Source organism: Telmatherina bonti (assembly GCF_933228915.1).
Source record: "Telmatherina bonti genome assembly, chromosome: 4".
NCBI classification, from domain to species: Eukaryota; Metazoa; Chordata; class Actinopteri; order Atheriniformes; family Telmatherinidae; genus Telmatherina; species Telmatherina bonti.
The window spans coordinates 21,500,039-21,521,952 of NC_136622.1; the positions used below are offsets into that span (position 1 = coordinate 21,500,039).

The 21,914-nt window shown below is 36.9% G+C and overlaps 1 protein-coding gene across 2 annotated transcripts; it reads right to left on the reverse strand.

The window, feature by feature from the left end:
- Positions 1-946: 946 nt before the first annotated feature.
- On the reverse strand, positions 947-21,829 carry srpk1a (SRSF protein kinase 1a). Of its 2 annotated transcripts, none has more exons than XM_079239935.1 (16): positions 21,778-21,829; positions 21,087-21,141; positions 13,303-13,430; positions 12,920-13,028; positions 12,646-12,733; positions 12,176-12,263; positions 11,680-11,786; positions 10,636-10,801; positions 8,900-8,925; positions 8,563-8,782; positions 6,504-6,875; positions 6,253-6,353; positions 5,825-5,932; positions 5,091-5,160; positions 2,971-3,063; positions 947-2,302 (listed from the first exon to the last, which is right to left on the reverse strand). In XM_079239935.1, the coding sequence occupies exons 1-16, from the start codon at positions 21,788-21,790 to the stop codon at positions 2,118-2,120; spliced, it is 1,929 nt and encodes a 642-aa protein (XP_079096061.1). In that variant the 5' UTR covers positions 21,791-21,829; the 3' UTR covers positions 947-2,117. The 2 variants fall into 2 exon arrangements, with proteins under 2 accessions (XP_079096061.1, XP_079096062.1); XM_079239936.1 differs by lacking the exon at positions 2,971-3,063 and adding an exon at positions 3,918-4,010.
- Positions 21,830-21,914: the final 85 nt, after the last annotated feature.

Genomic DNA, 21,914 nt, shown 5'->3' on the forward strand with positions numbered 1-21,914 from the left:
GACGTCTGTTGAGTGTTGTAAGAAGAAGGGGGGGTGTCACACAGTGGTGAAAATGGCCTTGTCCCAACTTTTTTGGGATTTGTTGACACCATGAAATTTTGAATGAGCATATTTTTCCTTAATATCATACAATTTCTCAGTTTAAACTATTGACCTGTGATTTATGTTGTATTCTGAATAAAATATTAGAAGTTGGCACCTCCACATCATTGCATTCAGTTTTTATTCACAATTTCTAAAGTGTCCCAACTTTTTTGGAATCCGGTTGTAGTTCACTTTCCAAAAACGAGGTCTTGTTCTATTGAAAACTACAAACTAATCCCAATATAGCCCTGCGATGGACTGGTGACCTGTCCAGGGTGTACCCTGCCTGTCGCCCAAAGCCAGCTGGGATAGGCTCCAGCTTCCCCGCGACCCTGAATTGGATTAAGCGGTTCAGAAAATGAATGAATGAATAATCCCAATATAATTTCCTATCATTTATCAATTTCTTTTTTCTTGTAGTGCAAAAACAAGCTTATGGGTTAAATTTTTCTTATTTTTATATGTTGCTGGCAGTTTCAACATTTAACTGGTTCTTTGAATCATTGCCATTCATAGTACTTATACAGCAGTTTGACTGGACTAGTTGTCCTTGTGTTCGCTCACATTTTACTGCACTGGTTATATCTTATAGATGTTCAGTGGCTGAAATCCTGCCAACTTATATTAATCACACCTTTTCTCCCTTTACAGAAAACCCATGATGGATATAAAAAAAAAAACAAAAAAACAAACCTTTGGGATCCTCCTATCTCCAAGAAAATTTCATCATATTTCAAAGTATTTTCAATGGTTTTATCAAGATTTAGCAGACCTTGTCGTCTTGTGCAACCAGCATCCAAAAATATCCCTATATTGCAAACCATCTAATAAATAGACATGGTCATTATGTATTGTACGAAGATCTGTTTTATTTTATGGTGTGTTGTACATTTTATTTTTTTTAAATCAACAGCCCACAGAAAGTCTATGTTCTTGAATGTGACACTAATGTAAATCTTTTTACCTTTAGGTCTCAACAGATACCATAGATCACTTTGATATGATCAGTTTTGGGACACCATTACAAACCATCAGATCTTACCACCTCTATGGTAAAAACGATGACATTATTGAACAGTTGGCCATACGTACAACAGAGTTCAAACACATCTTCCATACATTTTATTAAAACACAACTACCCAGCTAAATAATTTTAGCTAAGATATAAGATTTGTTAAAAACTGTACATAACTGTAATATACATAAAGGCAAACTCTTTGGTACAGATATATACAGTTTATTTTCACTTTTTTCCTTTTAAGTTGGGCTTCTTAATGTTTTATCTTGTTGAAACCTTTAAACACTACATACCTGAATTGTGATGTGTATGAATATCAGCTTCCCATGAGAATGAAAACCCATTAATTACCCACTAAATACCAGGTGACAATGGATTTGTTCCACCTAAAAATGACCTACTTATTAGAGCATCAGTAAGACTATAAAGCCTGCCTGGAGAAATGCTATGAATGTTACCACAGTCAGTGTAAATGTCAGCCCAGTGTGCAACTTCCTAAGCCTACTTTACAAATACAAAATGTATACTGATCATGTGTGATACAACAGAAAATAATTATAAAAAAGAAAAAAGAAAAAAAAAAAAAGGAACACAGCACTAATGAAAAGGTACGACAAAAAAGTGATAGTCTTTTAAAGGGGACAAAAATTAGAGGCTACATATCCTTAATTTGTTTGAGTTTTAGTGCAGGAGTGTAACAAACAAGGATGAGTCACTAGCAGTACAATGACAGGATTGCTTGATGGCTGAATCGAGCACAGCAGCTGGAGCCAACGTGACCATAAAGTAATAAAATCCACTTGATTCCGGACGTCATCACACAGAGAAAAGAACCAACAAATACAGAGTAAACATAGAGAAGCAATAGCTTAATACCAAGAACATAAGAAATCCAAGACAACAAAACAAAAAGAGAAATAAATATTCATCTGATATGCCCAAAGTGGAAAGTGATCTGTTGCAGTCTCTTGAGGAAGTGGGATGGAAGGGAGGTAATATGGCTGGAGGTCTCCACTAGAGGGCGAGCCAGGTGTGGCACAAGCACTCTGTAGCCGTGGCTCTTTTCTCAGGGATCAGCTCAAGCATAGGAAGCAGGAAGTCTGTGAAGGACTCTGCTTCCTCAGAGGACCACTCATACTTGTCAATCAGCACCTCCAGCAGGCCCCAAGGCTTCAGCTTTGTGATGTGTTTTAAATCACCTGCAAACAAACCAAAAGTGTCTCATTTTCTGGGTTTTCCATCTTCAAACAAAGTCCTTATAGGTCTAGATCAGAGTTTCTCAAAACTGGTCATTGGGGACCACTGCCTTGCATGAGGACGGTGGTGGGGAAGCCCAGTCCTCAAGGGCTGCAGTCCTGCAAGCTTTCCATCATTCCCTGCTCCAAAAAAACTGATGCAAATCAAACGGATCCAACACACTTTTAAGCTCTGCAGAGACTCATTCATACAAACCACGTGTTGGAGCTGAGAAACATCTAAAACTTGCAGGACAAGGGCCAAGTTTCCCCATCCCTGTTTTCGAGGATACTTAACACACCTAATTCAAATCATCAGTACATTGGCAGGCTTGCTAAGAAATTGATATGCAATTCGATTAATTTTAATCAGGTGTGATGGAGTTAGGAAGTACTATAACATTCAGGGCAGATGTCTCCAAGCTCCAGAATTAGGAAACACTGGTCTATATGCAAGAAAAATATCTTTACTTAAAAAGTTAACATGAATTTCATGTCTATCGGTTTCCAAAAACTTATCGGTTTCCAAAAACTAAATGTGTAAATATTACTCCAGTATGAACATAGCACGAACAAAAGCAGAGAAAGAACTTACTCTAACCATGATAAATACGTCTTTTTTTCCATTTTACCTTTTTTGGTGAAAAAATCCTTGGAATATTTGCCGGTCATTATGAGTTTGCGTGGGACACTCCCCAGCAGCTCAATGATCAGCGCTATATGATCTATACAGCAGTTGATTGCAGGAGGAAAGGAGAAGACACACAACATAGTAATCAGACTGTGTCCCAGTCCCAGGCCCGCTCTGGGGGTGTGGACAGAGGGGTGAAGAAGCAAAGGGTCGAGCTGACAGCACTTATTGCTTTAGGGACAGTGTGATTAAACAGGGCCACCAGGCATTAAAGGAGTTCACACCTTTCGGTATCCAACTTTTTAACTGCAGTCGATGCACAAAACATACCCGTCATGATAACCTGTCACCAGGTGAATTCAGAAGCTTTTAAGAATTACAGTCTTCTATTAAGACCGTGGCATAGTCACCATTTTGAGTGAAATGTGTAATTTTATAAAAATCTCTTGCATTATTTATCATATAGTAAAAGTTCCATTTACTTCTCAGTACTTTTTTTTAACATGCACATTGTGTACACATATGATTGCAATGAACAGAAATAATCCAATATTTTCTGTAGTTTTTTCACCATTTTCCTTTATCCACATCCTTTTATTGTTTTATAACTTCCTTTCAATGTATTAACTGCTGTGTAGGAGAAACTATCATGAGAATCTGCTCACAGTGGATCAATAACAGTTACAAGTATCCAGCCAAGTCATTGAACAGACACTGTGGAGGAACTGTATGAGCTTCTCACAGCCGATACTTGGCAGGATTCTCAATACCAAAATCAATGTCTGATGGCTCTGCTCAAAGAAAAAACATTTATTCGTCAGTGTTCACAATGACACTAACTGGTGGGAAAACTACTAGTGTGGGTAAAAGTGCACTGGCAGGACCCTTCACTCTTCATTCTCATACCCACCTTTTCCAAAGCGAGCCATAGACAGAGGGGTAGCATACCTCTGTTGGTGAAGTATTCCTGTGAGTATTTCCCACTCAGCGCATAGTGGCGAGGGATTTTACCAAGCAATTCAATCATGAGAGCAAGATGGTCTGGAAATGAGGTACATCAGAGGAGTGAAGATAGAAAAATGCAAAGAATGAACAGGAGAGAGGATGGCAAAGGTGGAGCAATGTATTAGGAACAATGGACAGTGACATGACTGGTATGATGAAAAACAAATGTATGGAAAACTTAATTTTTTTAGATGTCAAAAGCTACAACAAGCATTTAAACAAGGGTAGGTCATGTACTTCCACATCACAAAAACAATACAATGACTACTAACACTTTTAAAATAAGTATCAAACAACACCCTTCAAAGCTTTATAGAAGAGATTATGATACAAGATGTAACAACTAAACAACAGATGCAGTATAGGATAAAAGTGAAAAACATCAGATTAGTGATTAGTAAGTTAATGTGCAACTAAACAATATATAATAAGTAAGCAGTAAAAGACGCCAATTCACAGATAATTAAAGCCCAAATGTCACATATCTGACATGCCAAAGTCGAAATGAAGTCAGTACCAAAAGGTCAAGCAAAGCAGCAAGCAGACATTTACATAAAGACGGCATGAGGAGCTGAATAAGAAAATATGGAGCATGTGTGAGAATGAGATGAAGAAAGGTCAGTAAGGAAGTGAAGAGATGGTCCCATTTCCAGTGCAGGAAAGAAAAAGTGGTCTGAGGTGTTTGGAAATACACACAGGAATGCTTGTAACATTTATTAGGATCGCTACTTCAGAACATTTCTTACTTATATTTAAGACCATCTAACAATCACATAGTTTACAATTACCACTGTGAAACATCAACTGACGTGCGCTGCAACTTACTGTGCAAAATACACTATTTCAAGTGAGAGACATCACTTGCATACTGTAAAACTCATAAAATGTATGTGGATATCTAAATTTATGATAAAGGTAAAACACTAATCAGTCTATTTGCCATGAGGAACATTGAGGAACAGTTAAAATCTACTACCAGCAAAAACTCTCTTACCAGTGAAGCATACATGGCACAATTGCAACAAAATGTAGCATTTAAGATTAATGGCGCATAGTTAAAAGGTGGATAAAGCAGAGAGTGGATAGGAAGAGGAAGAACCTTCATCCCAGTAATACCTTCATCCCTTGAATAATCTTCCCCAGAATGCGGTTCAAACAAGTAGTCCCCTGTGGCAAGCTCAAAGGCCTAAAAAACACAATAAAGGATACGGCACATAACCAAAAGTTTGCATGTAGATTAATCTGTTCAGACCTTCAAATTTTTTATCAAATTCAAATTAAGGCAAAGTGAATTTGAAATTAAAAGAAAAATTTGATTAAATACATGGACGCAAGATGTATGTAAGAATTATTCACACAGTTCATCATTAACTATAATTGGTCCTAAAATCAAGTGTTACTCTGACAAAAAAGGCTTTTATCTGAAGCATTGTGTCAACATAGTTTCTAAATCTTTGGTTAAGTAATGCGGCCACAGATTGTAAACCAGCACACAAGCTGTTTTTGTAAATAAATGGGCTTAAGACTTTTACTCAGGTTAAAACTGTTATAGAAGATAATAAAATAGCAACAGATTTTAGGCTTAAACCTGATTAGAGATAATTTAAATGATGTTGATTAATGAAGTGACCTTAATGACAAACTGTAAAACTGAACTAATCAGACATGTCTAATATTTTCAATTTCATGTTTTAACATGTTCGAGGGGTCAATAGGCCTCTGAGCACACATTTCCCAAATCTGCCATCTTAACCTGCACTGCCTCGCTCATGATGGTTAAATAGCAAGGATCCTGTGACTGACTTGGCTACATCAGAGCAGAAAAGAAGGCAGGAAAAATAATTTCTCACCATACAGGCTGTGCTCCATATGTCAGCTGGTGTGCTGTACCCAGAACCAATGAGAACCTCTAATGACCGGTACTGTCGTGTCTGGATGTCTTCTGTAAAGTGCTTGTGCTGGAGAGGTGGGACAGAGAAAAAGAAACAAAACCAGTTCGTTAACATATCCCTAACAGAGTCTACAAACGACATCCCACGACAAAGACAAAGATATTTTATAAACAAGAATAAAACATGAGACTTATCCTTTTGTGCCAACTTAATTTGCTCTGCAAAGGTTTAGAAAACTCCGCCATGTTGCATCCAAACACATTTTCTTTAGACCAGAATGTAGAGAGCATCTAAAATGCTATACTGGAGCATTTCTATTTTGGTATGCAGATGACATGCTTCCTCCCTAATCAGGAAATCCCTCAGGTCATTAGCAGACTACTCACCACCCAGCAGGCATTTCCCAAATCTGCAATCTTAACCTTGATCTTGTCTGCATTGCCTGGCTCAAGAGGGTTAACTAGCAGGGATCCTGCTGTTAACTTGCCTACATCAGAGGAGAAACGGGAGAGGAAAAATAAGAATTGATTTAATATCACATAAGATCCCAACAATCAATATTTCAAATTTGACATGCAGGGCAGACTCCATTAAACATCTGCATACTTTGAAGGCAAAATGATTCTGGATGACTGACCATTTCTCAGGCTGTCCTGGGTTCTGTAATGACCGTCAAACTCATCCTCTCCCTCTTCCTGCAAAATGCTTCGTTCCACCTCACCCTGCTCCAGCTGGGCGGGAAGGTGTCTCTCAGTAGCTACATTGCTGTGAGCACCCCTGTCCTCAGTCTCATTGTACAGCTCACTGAAATCTGTAGAGTCCACACCGTTGCATGCAGGGTAGACAAGGGACCCCTTCTGTTGCTCCTCTGGAGACTCTGTGTTGCCATTGTGCTGGTCTTCAGTACTCCACTGGGGCTGCCTTTGCTCCACCTCTGCATGGCCATTACAGTTGGCCTCTGACAGCTCCTCTGCTCCCATCTTCATGTGATCTGCATTTATATTGCCCTCTGAAAGTTTTAGGAAAAGGATATTCTTTTCAGTGGAGTCTAGACGCATAATAAAGCTTTAATTACTGTTTTGTAACTGTGGTGAAGCTTAAATAACCAAGGATATTCAAGAGGAACGTGAATGTAAGCACAGTACCACCAAAGCAGTACTGTTTTAGACTGGTTGGTTTCTAAGTACTTATAAAATTCAGAATAAATTGCTATAATTATAGTTCTACAGGTATTTATTCGTTCTATTACCAAACACTTATGTTTGACCCTTGAGTTTGTTTATATTCTGTGCTCTGCCATCATAGTCAAAGCTTTCTAAAGATGAATTATATGAAATGTTATTTCAATGCAGGAAAAAGTGTTTAAGTTTGTTGCAGAGATTTTACAAAATATGGATAAATACAACACAACAATGACTGAAACAAGTGGCTGCTGCATCCACAAGGTAGTCTGTCAAAGTAAAAATGCAAGTGTCCAAACTTTCTCACATAACAATGTTAGCTTTGCTTTCATACACTTCTAATTAACATTTCTAAACAACTTTAGTCAGTCCATCATTCTTTCAGTGCCATCATCAGCAGACATCAAGGTTTAAACACTTCAGTGTGACCCATAAGTCATTATATGATGAAGATGAACTAATGATATTCACTCAAGAGGACATAGTTTAAAACTGATCCAACAACCACTGTTACTGCTAGTATTTAATATATTCACCTCTGTTATAATGTCATGTATTATTGCACTGAACATTGGCCAAAACTGAGCTGTGTGATTATACTACAGTATTATACTGGCAGATAATACAGCTAGTATGATATCATATTGAGATGCAAAATTTAGTGAACCATACTGTCAATGTAGATGTGAAGCCAATTAATTTGGGATCCTATGCTGTGCAAGTTCAAGTTGCTGGAGCAACTTACAAGAACAAAAGTAAAACTTCACTTTAGTAAGAAACTATGGTGTAGTCATAAAGTACTTAGAAAAAAAAAAGAAAAAAAAAAGAGAAAAGTAGGTGTCAAAGTGACATAAGTATAAAATAAGGATGTTGAGATGTGAAAGGTGTGTTCTGAGAATGAGATGAGAATTTAAATATTCTTCACAAGAACAAGACACCCTGCTCTGACAGCATTTTATAGCTTGCTTCATCATTGTGAAACCCAAAAAGATAAGTCAGGTCTAAGATTGCTATGTGCGCAAAAACTACAGTACCAGATACATATCCTAAAAGGAGTGTAGTGATCAAAAGACCATAAGCCTGTAGGTTTGTAGCTGGGAACAGACCAAGACGTCTGTAGGCAAGCATGAGTGACATGAATTTAATTGTGACAGCCACAAGCGGACATTAAAAACTACTGAAGACAAGGTGATCTAACAAAGAGTAGTACGAGTGTCTCTCGTTGCAAAGAATTTAAAAAAGAAAAAAAGAAAAAAAGTATGCTGACACGACAGTATGTTTGAGTTGAACTCTACTCTGAGTTTTCTGTGTAAATGTTATGTTATAAACCAATGACAAGGTAGAGTTTGTTGCTGGCTGAATCTTCTGGCATATCTGCATGTCATATCTTCATATTTTACTCTTTCAAAAAAGCATTTGTTCCTATGAAAATCTGAATGAATAGAAAATATCAGTCATTGGTTATCAATCTGATATTCAAACAGTTTGTTTATCAGGAAAATCTCAGCTTCTTACCTGCTTCCTCATTTCCTAGCTCTTGGAGAGACACCTGCCTGAGAGGAGCACAGGCTCGGCCCTTTGGAGACTGTGCGTCTTCATCATCATCATCATCTTCTCGTGTTTCTGTAGTTTTTTCCATCTCTTCCAGGTCCATGATACATTTTTCCAGCAGTTCTGCCTGACGCTTTTGCTTCTTTTTTAACTTCTTCTTCTTGTTCTTAGACATTTTCACAGTCTAACCGAGATTTAAAAAGGAAACACGACAAAGCTGAGAGCTGAATATTTGTTTTTAAAAAAACATGTTAGAGGCAGACGTGTAAAAGAAAATAAGTTAGTGATAATCGGTTTGTACCTGTTTTGGAGCTGGTGCTGTGCTTACTGAAAAGAGAACACTGGATGAGTTTAAGTTTTTCCCAAGCTGTGTTTTGTTTTTTAAAAACCAATTGCAATGAAGTTGGGGCATTGTGTAAAACATAAAATCAGAAAACATCAACTTGCAAATGCTTGTCAACTTATGTTCAGTTGAAAACACTAAAAAGACAAGATATTTATTGTTTAAACAGATAGATATTTTTTTCTTTTTTCTTTACAAATATTCACTTGTTTTGAATGTGATGCCTGCAACATCTTTCGAAAAAGCTGGGACACAAGAAAACTGGTAAAGTTAAAGAAAGCTCAGAACGCACAGCTGAACAGGCTTATTGGAAACAGCTGAGTGTTATGACTGGGTATAAAAGGAGCAGACGGAGCCAAAAGACTCATAAACAAGGATGGGCAAGGTTAACCATTTTATGAACAACTGCATGAGTAAATAGTTTAAAGGTTTAAGAACATTTCTTAACATACAAATGCAATGAATTTGGGAATTGCATTGTCTAAAATCCACAATATCATCAAAATATTCAGAAAATCTGGAAAAATCTATGCACATAAGTGCATGTAAAAAGCAACACTGAGTGCTTGTGACCTTTAATCCCTCAGGCGGAACTGCATTAAAAACTGAATGTGTAAAAGAAATTAACCACATAGGCACAGGAATACTTCAAAACCATTACCAGTTAACACAGTCCATTGCTAAATCTAAAAGTGCAAGGCAAAACTTATCAAAGCAAAAGCCATATATCAATAACCTCCTGAAACGTCGCCAGATTCTCTGAACCTGAGCTCATCTGAGATGGGCTGATGCAAAGTGGAAAAGCGTGCTGTGGTATGACAAGTCCACATTTCAAAATTTTTTGAGGAAATCATGAACAGTGTCCTCCAGCCCAAAGAGAAAGGGCCTGTACTAAATTTTATCAGCACAAAGTTCACAAGTCAACATCTGTCATGGTATAGGGGTGTGTTAGTACTCATGACATTAACTTGCACATCTGTAAAGGTATTATTAATACTGTAAGGTACATACAGGTGTGCTGCATCCAAGCAACAACATCTTCAGGGACTCCCTGCAGATGTTAATAGTTTCCCTGCTGCAACACACCAAAGCAATGGATAATTAGAAGATTTGTCACTTTGATGTACAGCTCTGCACAAGTCTGCATATTAAGTCTAATGTGTGTCAGGTGTTTTGCAGCAGAGAAACTTCTACCATTTGCAGGATTGCAGCCCTCACAAACCGGAGTTGCCCACCCAGGTATTACACTGACCTGCCATCAATCCACACCGGTCTTCTATTGAATATAAGACATTATGAAATGCAAAATGAGACAACAGAGACTCTAGACTGTTGAGCAGCAGAAGTTGTATATCTAACAACAATGAGAAAGAATTCTACACACAAACCTTCGACAACTAGTCCTCGGTTCCCAAAACACTTCAAGGGTGTTGTTAAAAGGAAAGGTAATGTTACACAGTGGTTAACTGGCCCTGTCCTAGCTTTTTTAGAATATATTACAGGCATCAAAATAAAATTTAATTTATCAATTTGAACATTTATATATTGTACTTACAGTGTATTTAACTGAATATGGGTTTAAAAGGATTTGCCAATCTTTGTTTTCTCTTTTTATATACGTTTTGTGCAATCTCCCAACTTCATAGGAATTGGGGTTGTAAATGTGATTTAGTGTATGCAGGTGTTTCTCGTACTCGCGGAACCAGAGGGAGGAGGTGCACCAGCCCGCTGCCACTCTGTGGCTTCAGCTGCAAGCTTTCGGACATAAGGCTCATCAACGCTCATGAGGATATTTTCTGGTTTAATGTCTGTGTGGATGATTTGACACTTTGTGTGCAGGTAGTCCAGGCCTTGAAGAACCTAAAAAATAAATTAAATAAATATGTTGTCATTAAAGTTAAACCCATCATGGGACACTTTGTTACAATCAAGTGCTCATTAAACACATTCACATCATGCTGACTATATCTGTCTGCAGTGAGTAAATATCTGGGGGGTTTTTTTAAGTGGACCAGAGTATTAAATGTAAATCTGTGGAAGCACTGCCACTGTGGTACAACAGTTGCTTTATTTGCATATAACTGAAAAAGAAGAAATATCTGATAAAAATCTCAGATGCTCAAAAAAAAAAAAAAAAAAAAAAAAAAAAGATTGATAGCAAATGATTGCTAAAAAAGAACTGATGACAAAGACTACTTTCTTGAGCATGTGTCAAGTGTTTGTGCCATTATTCTCAGACAAAAGTTCTACACTGCAGCTGCTTTAATTAATCATTAAAACTAAACTTAGTCCTTTTAACATTTTACCAGCCTTCCATCTATGCTTCTTTTAGATTCACGTTATTCAGTATGGAAGAAAAAAAAAAGCTAATTCACAGCTACAAAAGGAAGTAACTTCAGGTAATAAAACTGAAAGTATGTATCCACATATATGCCATCAATATAATCAAACAAATAAAAGTACATTTTTAATCAGAAATAAAAAGATGTATTTATACACTGACTAAATCTGTTATTTGCTTCACCATGGCAAAGATCTCCTCCTTCCAAACACGTTTTTTTACTCTTGTCATATTACGTGACAAGGTTGCTTTACTGTTTCTAGTTACAACAAACATACTCTGCCCCAACTGGTTTCACACAGCCTGGAGGCAACACAACTCTCACCATTGTGAGCGACAACTGAACCTTTATCATGAGTCATCGGCACTGAGAAGGTGAGACTGTGTATTATGTTACCTGTTTTATGATGCTTTTCACACATGGCAGGGGCAATCCTTGGTAATTGGACTTTATTATCCATTTCAATAAGTGATGTCCTAACACCTCAAACACCATGCAGACATCTGAAAATAAGTAGTTAAGATAGTAATGTGCAAATAATAAAAACTGAAAACCCAAACATAAAAATGAACAGGTAACAATGTAGAGCTTCATCAACAAAAGGCAGAGTATTATTTATACTGAAAAGATGGATTCTCATATTACAGCTGCCGCTATCCCCATGACATTCAGGGGATCTTCATGCAACTTTCCAGAATAATAGGTAGGTCTGCGTTACACAAGGGGACATTCATTACACCCATCATCGGTTGTTTATGGAATTGTCTAAAGACAACTTTTTAGTTGAATTTGACAACAACAGGCAGGAATATTCTTTACCTCACAAACTATAGTCTTTTTGATTAAAAAGCTATTTAGTTTAGTAGTAGTGGTGTTTGGTTGTAAAGGATACGTGTTCCGTTGACACCAGAGATCTTGAAGTCATCTAACAGCTGGACCACCATCTCACGGTTAGGATCATCGGGGTCAGAGTTTCTAACCTGAAAATGGGGAAAAATAGTCCACATGCAACTGAAATAATCATAAAGATATTTGGTTGGTTAATTTGTTGGTTAGTGAAATGACTAAAACAGTAATAAACTATGCAAGTTTGATAAGCAAATGATTTTCATTTCAAATCAGTAGCACGGATTGTTACCATTTAAAAATGGTCAAATCTTTCCAACAAGAGGTTTTAAAAATATCTTGTGACAAGTCTTTGTATATGACTGATGACAAACTTATAAACCAAGCATTCACCAGCTTCCTGAAGCAATGCTTCGCACTGGGGCTGCTGTTGTTTTACAGTATGCACACACTGTAAATCTTCAATTTAAAAGCTTATCAGCCGAAAATTTATTTTGTGCAACAAACTTAACTTACAGATCTAAGGAGCTTGATCTCATCTACTGCCGTCTCTGTGTAGTGCTCTGCACTCTTAACCACTTTCATTGCAACAAACCTCTTTGCCCTGCAACCACAGAACAAGTAATGTTCAAAAACAGGAAGCATCACATAAGATTTTATCACAACAGTACAAGAACCAGCTGCTGTCATGAATATTATCCAGCATCAAGCATCAAAATAAAAAAAATTAAAAAAAAGAACATGCAACATAAATGTGCTAAATGTTGTGCTAAAAAGTATTTTGTCATACTGGATGTCCCAGGCGAGCCACACAGTGGAGAAGTGTCCCCAGCCCAGTTTACGAATTACATGGTATTTCCCATTATAAAGGTCTCCAACTTTCACGTGGTGGTAGCCACCTAGATGACAAGAAGAGGCATACCAATTAGGCAGTTACACAACTACAGCACAGAGACTTAAAGTAAAACTTTGTTTCATCATAGTTCAAAATAATTCTGTGCTTTTATAACATTGCTCAGTTTGGCAATTCAATACACTGAATTCCACTGTGAATCTGAAGACTCTGAACTAATCCCAATTCCTTCACTTGGGCACTTCCCTACATTTTGAAAGGGTACAGTTTCTCTTCAGGAATAAGGTACTGAGAGTAAACCGGAGTGTGGTGAGACTCACCCTTGCAGTAGTCATTGGGGTCCTCCTGTTCTTCATCATCAGAGCCAAGAATTTCCTCAGGTTCCTCTGGTTCCTGAGGTGACGCATCCTGCTGGGGTTGCTGTCGAGATCTGGGATTGGCTGGTTGCCTGATGGAATATATTACACACTTCCTTAAAAATACAGTCCCTAGAGCTGCATACTTGACAAGAAATAAGAACTTTGTTTGTGCTCTCAGGGCACAAATACAAAGTTTGTTTTAGTCTGGTCAATTCATACGAGAAGCTTAATTTAAAACAGGACATGGATCACTGATGAGGAATGTCTGTGTTTCTGTGTGCATTGAACAACTGATCCAGAGTTTCACATATTTAATGAGAAACTTTGTCTGTGGCAAGGTGGGGTTGTGCACGTGATGGGATCTGTATCTTTAAATGCCACGTCTTCTATACTTTTAGGTACTTTATCATCACTTCAATCAGTTAAATTAAAGCCATCCATTCCACCTCACAGCAGTAAATATGCAGAAGTGTCAACTTTTTGCTCACGCTTTTATATGTTAACTGCACCCACCTCAAATGTCCAACCAATTACACAATACTTCTTGAAGCCCCATAAGAAGAAAGTTCTGCTTAGCTGAGGAATCCACAAAAGACTACAAGTTGTCCCCCAATCACGTCCACAGGAACAAAATTACGATGTTTTGTTCTCGTGGCATCAAGAACAAGAAAAGAGTTCTCACTTCTCACAGAGTATGTAAATGTTCTTCCCTGTCTTAAATGATTTAGTTATAACCCCCACAGCCCTCATCAATGAACAGTGAATTGACAACAAACAAAAGGCTATCAGAAAAGCTAAGGTAAGAAAATATTTTAAAAAGAAAATTTTATTTATAAATCAAAATATCATGTGTAAATCCACAGCAATAAAAGCATCAATTCTTTTATCACTGGATTACAAAAAGAGTTAAGTAAGGTAAATGGTCTCTGCAGCCACTTAATGTTTATGAAGTGGAAAGCCAGAATCTGACCAATGTCTGAAACACTGGAAATGTGAGACTAAACTTTAAAAGTAAATCAATAAAGTAAATCCAATATAGTTCCTTCCATTTTTTTTTTTAGATTTCATTAACCATCTAGAGGCATTAAGACTTGCAATTGACTAGCACTGTAAGAATAGCAACTGACTAAATGTCTTCTGTAATCTGAAGCCACCCTTACAAGCCATTAAATGTGTCAAATGTATCAAGGGAGAAGAAGCAAAAATAAGCTGTCACTGTGTGCAGTCACTTTCTGTTTCTAAAAGCTGGGTAACAAGGAATTTGTCCAGAATGTGTTCCTGCAGTCATATTTAGGTGTAACACACAACATGGCATTTCTACAACTCATATGATGTCTTTGATACTCAACAGATAATGCATTTAAAAAAAAACAAACAAAAAAAACTTTTTTCTGCCACCCCCACATAAGAAAGTCCAATAGAAACTTCAAGATGATTTAAATGTACCATGTTGGTACGTACAATAGCAAGCTACTGTAATTAACAGATAAGTAGTTGGAGGAGAAGCTGCGTCCAACACTAAAAACAGGAAGATTTAGGAAAAAATGTTTAAAAAAAGACATGGTATGACAAGGTATCAAGGGAAGCCTAGTGTGAGTACTTTAATGATTTGACATTTTAAACGTCGTATATTCTAAATTTTTTCAATAATTTTATATGGATGTCAGAGAGCCAACACCACTGTGTACTACCCCAAAAACAGCCTTGGTCCCCAATTTAAACCATTTCTAATGAGAACAGGCTGTTTCTGTGTCTAAACTAATGACTGTATAGAATAGATGGACTGAGTCTCTGTTATGTCACCCATAGATTTCTGATGAGCTGAACTAAAGCTCATTGGGCGGTTCCCACTGTCACCATCTTGGCAGCGTCACGCAAGCAGTCGCTCCCAGAAAATACAAAACTGGGCAAAGTGGTAGTGGGGTGAATGATTGACATCTATCAAAGTCTGACCTGCCTATAGCTAAGAGCTAACAGAGCTAACCTGAAGTTAACGAGAGCTTACCATCTGACGGAGGTAGGCAAGCTCAAGTTAAATAATGCTGTTAGAGGCAAAAAACAACAGTTGTGCTGCCCTCTGCTGAATTTCAAAATGAAATTGGTTATAAAAAGTTTTAAGTTATAAAAAAAAAAATTTTTTTTTAAATTTAAAAAAAAAAAAAAAAAAAAAAAAAAAATTTACTCCTCCCACAGTTGTCATGAGGGTAAACCTGACCTATTAAACCCAAAATGTTTTTTTGGTACCAGGCTGTAAACATGTTTACTTGTACTGCGAAGTTAGCCTTTTTAACATGGTCGTCTACGGGGATTTGCTCTGTTTTGGAGCCAGCCCCAAGTGGATGGAGGGGTGAACTGCAATTTTTGGCACTTCTGCATAGGCTTCCATTTTAACCACAGGAGGTTGCCACGAGACCTTACCCTTTACATTTTAATGAGCGGTACCCATCCACACCTACAATACACCCCTCTCGGGAGTTTATGTGGCTTTAGCTGGCACCCACTCTGTGATTTTAAAAGGAAAAATCAGCTAGCTGAGGAGGTGGGTCAACGGTGATTTCTACTACCGGGGGAAGTGGTTATTTCCCATTTTGAAGTCACAAAGGGAACAATTTCAGTTACCCATTTAAACATACATTTGTTAAAAAATGTAGCAAGCAAGTGAGAAAGGTGACAGTTTTCTCTCTTATGTTTCTCACTCATACACAGACTATACGGAATATCTTTCAAATTGAATTTTGCATGATATGGGACCTTTAAATGGTTTCGAACAATACAAATTTGCCCACAAAATTTATGTTCACAAATGAACACTGGAGATTTTCAGGAGAGAGCCAGACAATACGATCCTCCCTTTTTCTGAAGTTGCTGCTAACAAAAGTACATCGTAGTGAAAGGCTTTCTGCTGGTAACATGCTTTCCCAACACTAAACATAAGGGAGGACTATTGAAGTAATAGTTTTCTAGTGCACACAGGAAGAAGAAAGTGACTCTTTTGTGGAAATATTCTGTTTTCTTTCCATACTGACAATATTATACTAGTACTGAATGTATCTGCAGTTACTTACAATAATAGTGAGAATGTGCAAGTAAGCAGAGAAGACAAATTGACCAACACTCTGCTTTAAAAGTTAGTATATAAAAGCACTTAAGGTTCCATGAAAGTGAACTATGACACTCTGGAAAAATGTGAAACAATAGAATAAAAAATTTTTTTTTAAAAAACTGGTCATAGTTTCTAAAACCAAAGAATCATCAAACAATGTCTAACCTTCATCCCAATTTTAAAAAAAAAAAAAACGAAAAAGAAGTTTTAAAAGCCATCCAAATTCACCGACAATGGCATCTATACGCAGTGTGAGAACTGGGGCTTTTGTGCTATGCTGCACACTTTGTATTCCTTTGCATGAAGCAAAACCAAAGTTATGAAATAATTTATGAAAGCAGGCAGAAAATGTGTCATATGTGCTACATTACCAGCATGTAAAGCAACAGATGTATTGTACAGTGCACATCAGAGGAAGATATATGTTCAATATTATTGTTAGTGCTTCAGAATATACTAATGTCCATTCATTTTCTAAATGTGTTCTGCAACAATTCTTGTGGGGTTTTTTTTTCAAATGGTGGGAAATTTGTTGTAAAATATATCTTTAAATAAACTAGCGTTTTATGAAATAACGCTTACAAATACTAGGTTTTCAAAATTCCAAATTATTGAATAATGAGGGGAAACTAACTTGTCTTTAAGAGTTAAATGTATATATAAAAAAAAAAAACAGATACACCAAGATGTAATGATAATCACTGACAACCCCATTACAACCCTCTAAATTATAATAAAATTAAAATATTATGTACCTACCAGGGCCCTTTACTATCAATCAATTTGTCTAACTACTGTAACGCCAAGGGGCTAGAAAGCTGCAGCAACATTGGAAGGAAAAAATATGTTTTATAATTTTGGAGAAGATTCAAGCCCATGTTAGCCAAAGCTCCATTCATTCATTTAGATAGCGATCCTTTTCTTTTTTTTTTTTAAATAAAATCATAGCTTTACTTTGACATACCCTTGACAATGATGGGTTGGGTTACAGTGTGCACAAACAGTGCATTAAGTAAAATGTACTGTTTGTATTGATGAAGCCACTTTGGCCACAGTATTCTCTGAACATCTTGCCATGTTGTCACGCCAATTTATAGTAGTAAGCAAAACATGCCTGTGTTAAACAGAATGATGGATGGAACGAGAAAAAAAAAAAACCCACCACTTTTCTAGTCTTAAGCTAACTGAACAGTTGATGTGAAAAACTCAATTTGGTATGTAATACATGTAAGGAATTAACTTAATTTAGATTATGCAGCATTAGCCACCATCAACTTGAGAAAAATGTGAAATTTGGCTTCATCTGTGGACACTATCTCCACTGTTACATCTTACATCTGTTTGCTTCTACATAAACTGCAGCAGCAGCAAACAAACCACCGCAGGTCTTGCAGACTTAGAATTTTCTCTTAACATCTCCTTTAGCCATTTAAAATTAATCACCCTTACAACTTCATTGTACTGTGTTAAACAGTGCTTTAAGTGGGTCTGTATGCACTGGTATGCAGTACCGGCACTTTTAAATTCTATGCCTTTGCATACCGGGACTTTTACCGGCTCTCCTCAGCAATCAGTATACTATCAGTATACTACTTCTCCACATATTACAGCTTATATTTGTTGATTTTAATTATAAAGTCGCCTCAAAAGAAATGTATTGTTAAGACCGGTTTAGATGCACAACGCTTGCTGTAGCCCACAACGTCACGCCACACTTCACGTTATTCATTCGCTTCTGTGTTTACATTGAGGTGGACGTGCTTTGAATGAGAGTAAAGGTGGAGAGAAAAAAAAAAAAAAAACTATGGCGGCTGTAATGTTAGCCTGGTTCCAAAAGGGTTTGAGGACGCGAACTGGAGCAGAGTTGAGTGATGACAGTAGTACTACTTAACAGTCATTTACTACACCAGACAATGAAGGTCAGATGCTGCAAATTCAGTGTGTGACTGGTTAGTATTTCTAGATTAAAGATAAGATAATATTGCTAAGTGGCATGGACCAGGCCTAATGTTGTGAAAAATATATTTCATAGAGGAAAAGTATAATAGTAATACACTGTTAAATTAGTCATATAATAAGCTAAATAAGTCTAAATGTATAACTTTTTTGTTTTTAACCCTTTCATGCATAGTGGGCCTGTAGTGGGAACCTATTTACAAGCTTTTTTTCTGCATAATCATGAATAAGGATGGTATTTTTGTAAATAAACCACTTCAGTGGATGCTAGTGAGTCATCCAATACGTTTCCACTCACTGGAGAATAAATAAATATATGATACAATTGAACGTAATCTAATAACGCGACTTTGCCTTTGAAATAAATCGGAAAAGAAAATTATAGCTATATTTTATAGAAGATTTACATAATATTATTATGATTATATGCTATTTTATAACTATTTTGTAGAGTACATGAAAATAAATTTAAAAAATTCTAAATATCACTAAAAAAAAAAAAAAAAGCATATTTGTTGAGGTAAAATACAGTCTTCAAAAAAATGTTGCATTGTTTTTTGTTTTTTTTAATCAATTCTTGCATGAAAGGGTTAATGAACTTTTAGTTTATGTATTTGCTTTTCAGTGTTATTTTTAATGTCCGTGCAATAAAAGTGTCTCCACGGCACTTTGAATTTGGCAAATGTGGATTTGATTTAGAACTTGCTGTGTTTGTTTTTTGTCATTTCTGTGCAATAAAACACTTAATCTGTAGATCAATTTATTGATCTACATGTAAGTATCAGCCATGTTTTTGTCCCATATTTGCAAGACAAACTGACAGAAAGTCATTAAGGGAGTGCCACCACCTTTTTTGTTGCACTTAAAGCACTGGTGTTAGATATAAGAGTGGTGGAAGGTACCAGCTGAAAATGTTGCAAATTATTCAAAGAGTAGAAGATAGACTTATAGATGAAACACTTTTGGGGTTATTTTTCTCTTTTTTAATTGGTTTAAAAAAAAAAAAAAACGGCAGTTCATCATATAACTGCTTTGTCCAATTAAGGGCAGCAGGGAAGCTGGAGCCAATCTTACAATCATTGGACGACAGGCAGGGTACACCTTGGGTACGCTGCTGGTTCCTCGAAGTATCTCTTTAATAACGTGATTTGTAATATTCCCCTTAATAGCTCGAAATGATTCCATCTGAATATCAAGTGAACATTCTGAAGAAATTATTGTTTATTAACAAAAATAAAACATTAATTCAGCACATGTGCAATCTAGGTGCAATAAATCAGCCACTCTGCACAGGTATGGAACAAATGGAAAAGTTATTGAACTTTTAAAAGGTCTAAATGCCGTGAATAACTGAACATGTTTTTACTTGTATGTGAAATTGTGCATGGTTAACGTCACTACCTACAATTTAGTTCCTAGCATTGATTTGAGAAACAAAGTGTCTAATATTAGTTTTACCACAGAAAATATGGCTGCTCTTCTCTATAGGAAACAAAAGAGCTGGAATCCAAGTGAAACCCTTTCCTAAAGCTTGACAGGAGTGTTTTATTTGGGTTACTGTTTTCCACATAATCTGTAATGTTCTTCCTCTTGTCTGCTATGGCAATCTAAATATGTGCACTAATAGTAAGTGGAGGAAAAAACAACTCATTCTCCTTTTTCTGGTATTCTTTTGTGTGCTTGTGTGTGTGTGAGGAGGAGGGGTGTATTGAAGACACATGTATACACTTATACTCAATTTACTCAGATTATTCTGGTGTACATGAGAATCCCACAGTTTGCTAGGAATTTTACCTGAGAAATTTGCATTCATATTTTCCCTGACAACTGATAAGGAATATGACCAAATTAGCTTCTGATGTCCCCTCTACCTACTCATGGCCCAGGATGTATGGATGACTATGGCATGCTATATTACTTTTTGAATTTATATTTAATTTGCATAATGACATGATGCCAATGATTGACATTCAACGTTTGACCATGTGGACAACACTGTAAAGAGGTGAGTGTTTCTAGGAGCACAGTTTTCAGTGAAACAACATGCTTCGGTGGGCTGATGTAGGCTTCTTCATTCTCTAGTTTTAAATATAGCACAGGCTGTTATATAACACTCCGGAGGACGCCACTGGTGCAGTCATCATTAGTATATTGTTAGGTACCCAAACAATTGCTGTTAGAGAAAACAACTGTCAAGTTTAGGCTTAAACGGTAAGAATATATGATTAACAATTAACTTAATTATTGGGTGGTCCTGTTTCTGACACAGCATGCCGCACAAATAATGCAGATAGCTTACGTAGGGCTTTTTAAAAAATGTCCAAAGCAATAAAAATAAAGACATTGTTCTTAATTAAGCACCATATAAACTTGGATTGCAAAGGAAACTAAGTACATGTTGTCGTTTTTTAATGCTTTAACTGCACTTTATGGATCATACACAGAACACAATTTATTACAATTGCAAGAAAGCAGTCAGGGCCTTGCAACAGTTTCACATCCAGGAGTCCACTGTGTCATTTATTATACCGAAAGGTACCTTGGAGTAACAGCAAATGTGTGAAAACGCAACAACTAGCCATCTTTTACTGGGTTCTACGGTCATAATTTATGCCAATATGAGACTATGCTGTAGAACAAAGAGAAAATCCAAAGGCTGAACGGGGGGGGGGGGGGGGAGACTTACTTTTTGCTGGTCTTTTTTGCTTTTGCCCTCTTTTTCCTTGCCTGGAGTGCCAGAACTGAAAAGACATCAGAAACAAAGTACGTTGCTATCATTGTTTGATTGCCTCTTGAACTGCACCTTACATCCAAGACAAAAAGACATTCAATTGCCTGAGGTTCAAAACACACCAACTTAATACCCAGCTAATGAACCAGTTCATTATGCTCCAAACTTTATAATTTATTAAGACAGTCGCATTCAAACCTTTATTTACAGTACATGTGTGTGTGTCCCAGTCACTAGTATCCAGTTAAGTAACATCACTAAGCTATCTACCTAGGCAACCGCTCCTCCACAACACGCCACTGTCTGTGGCACAAATTAATTTCATACGCTGGGATGACAGGCTAGTGTATAACAATATACATGAACCAAAGGGTCTGTGCTTTTAGTTGCCTTTAAAATAGAAGGAGCAAGAAAGCGAATGGCATTGCGCTAATCCTGACATGTAGCTAAAGCTAATGTCTAAAGAGCTAGCGCAGCTCGTTCCAGCTCAGTGCGTGATAGCCGCGTTGAATTAAAACACATAACTCAATATATACAGCTTGGTTAAAATGTATATTTGTAACAGCATGTTGATACCGATTACAAAGTGCACACAGACGTTGCTAAACATGTGCATACAGAATAAGTACTGTCGCATAAGATTTACCTTTCCTCTCCATGTCGGCAAGATTGGTCAGCTAGCTGTTAGCAACTCCGCTAGTGATCGAATGTTCCAAGCATGCGCACTGAATCGTTTTGCTCAAGCGGAGATTACCCTGTGACGTTCCCACCTGGGTATAAAAC

Bases quoted from the DNA above. Each gene is read 5' to 3' on its own strand.
- srpk1a (XM_079239935.1), bottom strand. The intron at 13,029-13,302 runs GTGAGTCTCACC...CTTGTCATCTAG, and splicing joins CCCCAATGACTACTGCAAGG to GTGGCTACCACCACGTGAAA. The intron at 11,787-12,175 runs GTATCCTTTACA...ACTTATTTTCAG, and splicing joins CTCTGGTGTCAACGGAACAC to ATGTCTGCATGGTGTTTGAG.